The sequence below is a fragment of the Egretta garzetta genome, unplaced genomic scaffold, assembly GCF_000687185.1.
Source record: "Egretta garzetta isolate BGI_Z169 unplaced genomic scaffold, ASM68718v1 scaffold57, whole genome shotgun sequence".
In the NCBI taxonomy this organism is placed as follows: domain Eukaryota; kingdom Metazoa; phylum Chordata; class Aves; order Pelecaniformes; family Ardeidae; genus Egretta; species Egretta garzetta.
This window is the reverse complement of record NW_009260180.1, coordinates 500,369-505,878: the sequence shown is the minus strand read 5'-3', so window position 1 is coordinate 505,878 and position 5,510 is coordinate 500,369. Positions and strand designations below refer to the sequence as shown.

The 5,510-nt window shown below is 34.1% G+C and overlaps 1 protein-coding gene across 1 annotated transcript; it reads left to right on the top strand.

Annotated features, from left to right (window-relative positions):
• The first annotated feature begins 4,134 nt into the window (after positions 1 to 4,134).
• Positions 4,135 to 5,208, top strand: GPER1 (G protein-coupled estrogen receptor 1). The gene has a single exon (XM_035897216.1). The coding sequence runs from the start codon at positions 4,135 to 4,137 to the stop codon at positions 5,206 to 5,208; it is 1,074 nt and encodes a 357-aa protein (XP_035753109.1).
• Positions 5,209 to 5,510: the final 302 nt, after the last annotated feature.

The window sequence follows — 5,510 nt, the reverse complement described above, 5'->3', positions numbered from 1 at the left end:
ATGTTCAGCAGCTGCTAAAATCAGTTTTAAGCATTTTATGGAATATGGAAGTGAAGAACAGTGAGATTAAGATAGATTAATCAGTAACAATGATGACTGCATAAACAAGAGCCTGAAGATGTTGTCATCTATCATAGGGAACAAGATTCAAAGAATTCACATAATCATCTCATAAAATATTTAGTGAAATACAGAACTCGCTAATTACAATATAATAATGTAATAATACCAGATTTCACCTTTTATGCTTCATAGTTCTACTAGCAGGAAAAACAGCTACTTCCCGGGTCTTTCAAAAGAGAATTTCCTAAAAATTCTGGAAGTATGGCGAAGTGACATACTTCTTACGATGAATTCAAACAAGAAAATTAGCACTCAGGATTATACATTTTAATAGCAAATCAGCTGATATTCACAGCTAGAAAAACAAGGACAGACAGACCAGCAGGCCCCCATAGTTACAAACAGCTAACACCCAGGAGCTAACATTATGCATAAAGGAAAGCAGAAAATCCTTCTGGCCCTTACAAGATCAGCGAAAGCTCTGAAGGACAGAATTAAGTCAAGCAAAACCACATGATCAACAAACAACAATAAAGACTCTTTATAATCCTGTTCTTTAGGACAGCAAAAAATTAAGACCTTCAAAGCTGGTATCACAAGATTTTTCTAACATTACAATTATTCCAGTCCTATAACGCAATCATATTTGTACACTTCTCAAAGCAAAACACTTCAGGCTCTCCGTCCTCGTAACCCTGTAGAAAGATGCTCCAGAGAGCCATTACACACACAGTGGAAGTCCCCAGTTCAGAAAATCTTTACCAGCACTAATTTGCACAAACTTTCTTTTAACCTAAATAATAATTTATTCCAAAACTATTTATGATGAGCCATCGTATAAGAACATCTTAAAAAACATTTTTAGTAGCTGCCAAAATCCTGTGTTCCTATGCAAAGCACATTACAAGAAATCAGTAAATAATGTATTTGCCTCAATGGCACTAGAAGGCAAAGTGCCTTCTACTCCCAAATCCACTTGTGTAAAGAACTTTTGCTTCATCTTTCTACAGATAAGACCTTTTGTAATCTAAAAACATTTTACCATTGTAATAGATGTAATACATCCATTACAGTGACATTAATTGTTTACTCCACGCTTCTGAAACCATGAACATTAGCTTCTTGAAATCCTAAATGCTGAGATCCGATTCGTCTTATTCCAGTAACAACAGGATGCTGCATCAATGTACAGCATATCCATTAATGGCACTTAACTTTCAGGTATCAAATCAATATAAAGCATAAAAAGCAACTTACACAGATAAAATATTTCTCTTTTATGAGAAAGAAAAGTTTAACTTTTTTTCCGTTCTAACCTTTCTGGCCACCAGTAGGCGGTGTTTCTGGAAATGTCAAATAGTTTTTCCCCCCCCTACAGATGAAATGCAAAACTCCACCTGCAATACTGGTGTTTTTATGCAAGACTGAGGCTCCACATTCTCTGCAAAATAAGCTTATTTTATCCATGTGATTTTGAGCTGAGCAATTCTAAGAAGTGTGAGGATGATGATGTATACCTGAAAATTAAAATACAAACAGGGAAAATGGGATCGACTTGAAGGTAGGAAAACTGAAATTTATTTTGTCAGTTTAGCAAATGACCCTTCTCAGCTGCTAGATTTCCCTCAGTTGAATATTTCTCTTTAGATTGTCCAGAGACTTTTAAAAAATATCACGTGTAACAGTAATTATTGCTTTATATCTACATAAATTATGTTTAGTTATGATCTGCAAATAAATTTCTTAATTATTGATCAGCTGAGCTGTAGGTTTGAATACCCTATGTTATTTGAAAAAATGCTAGAGGCAGAAAGGAGGGTAAAATGAACATTAGGCAAAATAAAACTGACAAATATGAGAGAAAAGATGCTTGACTAGTTCTAGTAAAAAAGAAACCAGCAGAAACAGGGTTAATTCTAGCCTTATAAGGCTGTTCAGCAGCACTTCAACTGCACACAAATTAGAACAACCCTGGGAATCTATAAAGCTTGTTTTATTGCCAAGGACATGCAGCAAGATCTGCATTTTGCTGTTGTAAACTATCCTTTATTTAAGACGTTTTAAAACAGAATAGACTTTTATACGATTTTTTTTTTTTTTACTGCTGAATCGTCAACAGGTGGCATTCACTGCTGCTTTGCACACCTAAATACAAGTTTTTACTGACACGACAGTCAAAGTTGACACATCCATTAAGCGTGTACCCGAGCAAGAACCAGCCTTCTGTTGTCTGGAGGAAAATCAGCTCTGGAGAAATGGAATTAAGGTAAAATAAAGCATTTCACAGTACATGGTTACCTGTAACGCTTGTAATTGCTTGGCTTTTGGTGGCCTTTCAGATATAATTAAAATCTGACCACAGACCGACCTTTTAAAATCAACTGCTTAGACTGTTAACTTATCTTTTATTGTATTTAAAGCAGCTTTACTGCCTTATCCAAAAATAAAAGGATGTTATATAAAAGACAACAGTTCATGTCTGACTTCCATAGCTGCTTGAAACAAACACTGAACCTTCTTCAAATAAGTGTAATTTCATGTGGCTATTTTAGCATAAAGATTTACCTTATGAAAATGATTCAAAACATAGCAACAGCTACTGTGTACTTAAGCCTACTTCATTAAGAAATAAAAGCTTCGGAACCGGTATCGTTATTTAAGTATCTGCTAGCTACGTCTGGTAACTTGAATACATTTAAGCAAACTCAAAGTATTTCTGACTGAAAATATTCTAACATTCTGACTTCATTAGTGGTCTGCACGTTTTTCTCCCCCAGACTCTGCATCAGCAGGATTTAAGTCATTAAAATTTGGAAATAGAAATGAATTTTACTAGCAAAATTCATTTAACTTTTTTTAATATGTTTTATTGTAATTAAAATCAAGGTTTTGGTAGTAAGATGAAGATTAAAGCAATTCAAAACATTTAAAATTTAACACAAAATACCCTGGGTTATCATTTTCTTGTTGTTTTATTTGTTTGGGGTGTCTTTTGTTTGTTTCTTCTATTAAATAAACTTCTAGCACTGCTTCAACTCCATAGCATTTAACATTTCTAAGTAAACAAATCAGATAACTGGTATTTTCCATTCCTATCCGGAAGTCAGTGCAACATAATTAATCACAAAGAAAAGCAAATTGGGTATAATAATGTTGATGTAAATCAATATGCTGCTTCTATTACCTTCATTTCTAAAATTTGCCTTTTCCTTCCCACTGAAAGCAGAAGGGACCAGCTGCTTTTCCTCTGTTGCCTTCTCAGCCACAGACTCTGCTACTTAATAGCCTTACAAGCTGATGAGGAAATAAATAAATATACACACACACACACATATATATGTAAAAAAAAAAAAAAGTTTTTTCTTCAGTAGGCTAAACTCACTCATCTGATTTGCTATATTTCTACATTTTCCAATACTGAATCCTTGAAGAGTACAGAACATTTTAACAGATCTGCCCTCACAATATATTATCATCTATAAGAAATTTAAATTCTTTTAACTGAACCTTTGTATATATATTCAAACATGATGTTTCCTACAACCTCAGCTCTGTATGTTCAGTTAGCAGAGGGATATGGTACATGGTACAATGCTGGAGTACAAGATTAATTGTTTTCCATTTGCAAATTGCAGGTCCAAGGATGTTCATTGATTATTAAAAGAAAACAAGTGGAGCTAAAATTCTACGACCTTCCAACCTGCATGAAGAAACAGTGTTGATGAAAAGCTTTTATTAAAGAGAACCAAGTACCATAATGGTAAAAAGATTCCTACATGATCTTAAGGCATACAGGAACTGCAAATTCTCTCATTTGCAATGTATCTAGTGTCCTGTAAAAAAAAAAAAATATCAGAAATATACTATTGGTACTGTTATATTTCAGTCAATTTTAAGTCTACTTAATTGGACTTCTGAGGAATTTTAATTTCCTATACAAAAGTGTACATCTTTTTCCATTGCACTCAAAATGCTCACTATGAACTTAGATGAAAACAACCAAAAATCTGATTTTTTTGGCATTACCACCAAACTGTGAGTACTAATGTCTTTTCTGTAGATATTTGAACCATGGAAACTTACTCTGCCTCAATATCACCTCTTATATGTAACAGCACAACTTTTAACCTCAATGGATCACATTTGTGTAATGAAAGCATATCTTCTAGATTAGCTGATAAATCAGAACACCAACAATATGTTATTGGTCTTTTCTTATCATGTCTTTATACAATATTTCTTTTTCCTATTGGTTTTGTAGGAAACATTCTGATACTGGTTGTCAACATAAGCTTTCGTGAAAAAATGACTATTCCAGACCTTTACTTCATAAATCTCGCTGTAGCCGATCTCATTTTAGTTGCTGATTCTCTCATTGAAGTTTTTAATCTTGATGAAAAGTATTATGATATCACTATTATTTGTACCTTTATGTCTTTGTTCCTTCAGATCAACATGTATAGCAGCATTTTCTTTCTGACATGGATGAGTTTTGACAGATACATAGCACTGGCAAAAGTAATGAGGTCCAACATATTTCGCACTATGCAACACGCTAGATTAAGCTGTGGTCTCATATGGATGGCATCCATTTCAGCAGCACTAGTGCCATTTACAGCTGTGCATTTACAACACACCGGAGAGGTCTATTTTTGTTTTGCAGATGTAAAAGAAATCCAGTGGCTAGAAATAACCTTGGGGTTTATTATCCCCTTTGTGATCATCGGTCTTTGTTACTCATTAATTGTTCGAGTTCTTATAAAAGCACACAAGCATAGGAGTCTTCGTCTGCGGCGACAAAAGGCTCTTCGAATGATTTTTGTTGTTGTCTTGGTTTTCTTTATCTGCTGGCTACCTGAAAATGTCTTCATTAGCGTTCAACTTCTTCAAAAGAAAAGCGAGCCTGTCTCTTCGAGCAGCCCATCCTTCAGACATGATTATCCTTTAACAGGACATATTGTGAACCTAGCAGCTTTTTCTAATAGCTGTTTGAACCCCTTAATTTACAGTTTTCTAGGGGAAACCTTCAGAGACAAACTGCGACTGTATATTGAACAGAAAACAAAAATGTCAACATTACATCGCTTTTGTCAGGCTGCCTTAACGTCTGTCATTCCTGACAGTAACGAGCAATCAGAAGTCTGATTTAGTGGTGGCTGTATAAAACATATGACTGTGAAGTTGTGCAAATAGTGAACAAAATGCTTGCTACTAATAGAAGGAAGTGCATTTGTGTGTGTATATATATTGTATCGCTCTACTGAGTATTGAAGGTTTATATTCAAAATGTTTTTATGACAAGACTTTAATGTAGAAGAATATGTTTTAGTCAGATTTATATTTAATTATGAACAGGATTATTAAAAGCTGAGTGCTGGAGGAGCTTTATTTTGTATTATACATGTATAATACAATATAGAAGAAAATTTTATGAAGTTAGGAAGGCT

What these genes read in the sequence shown, in the direction of transcription:
- GPER1 (XM_035897216.1), top strand. Translation starts at nt 4,135, where the DNA reads ATGGAAACTTACTCTGCCTCAATATCACCTCTTATATGTAACAGCACA.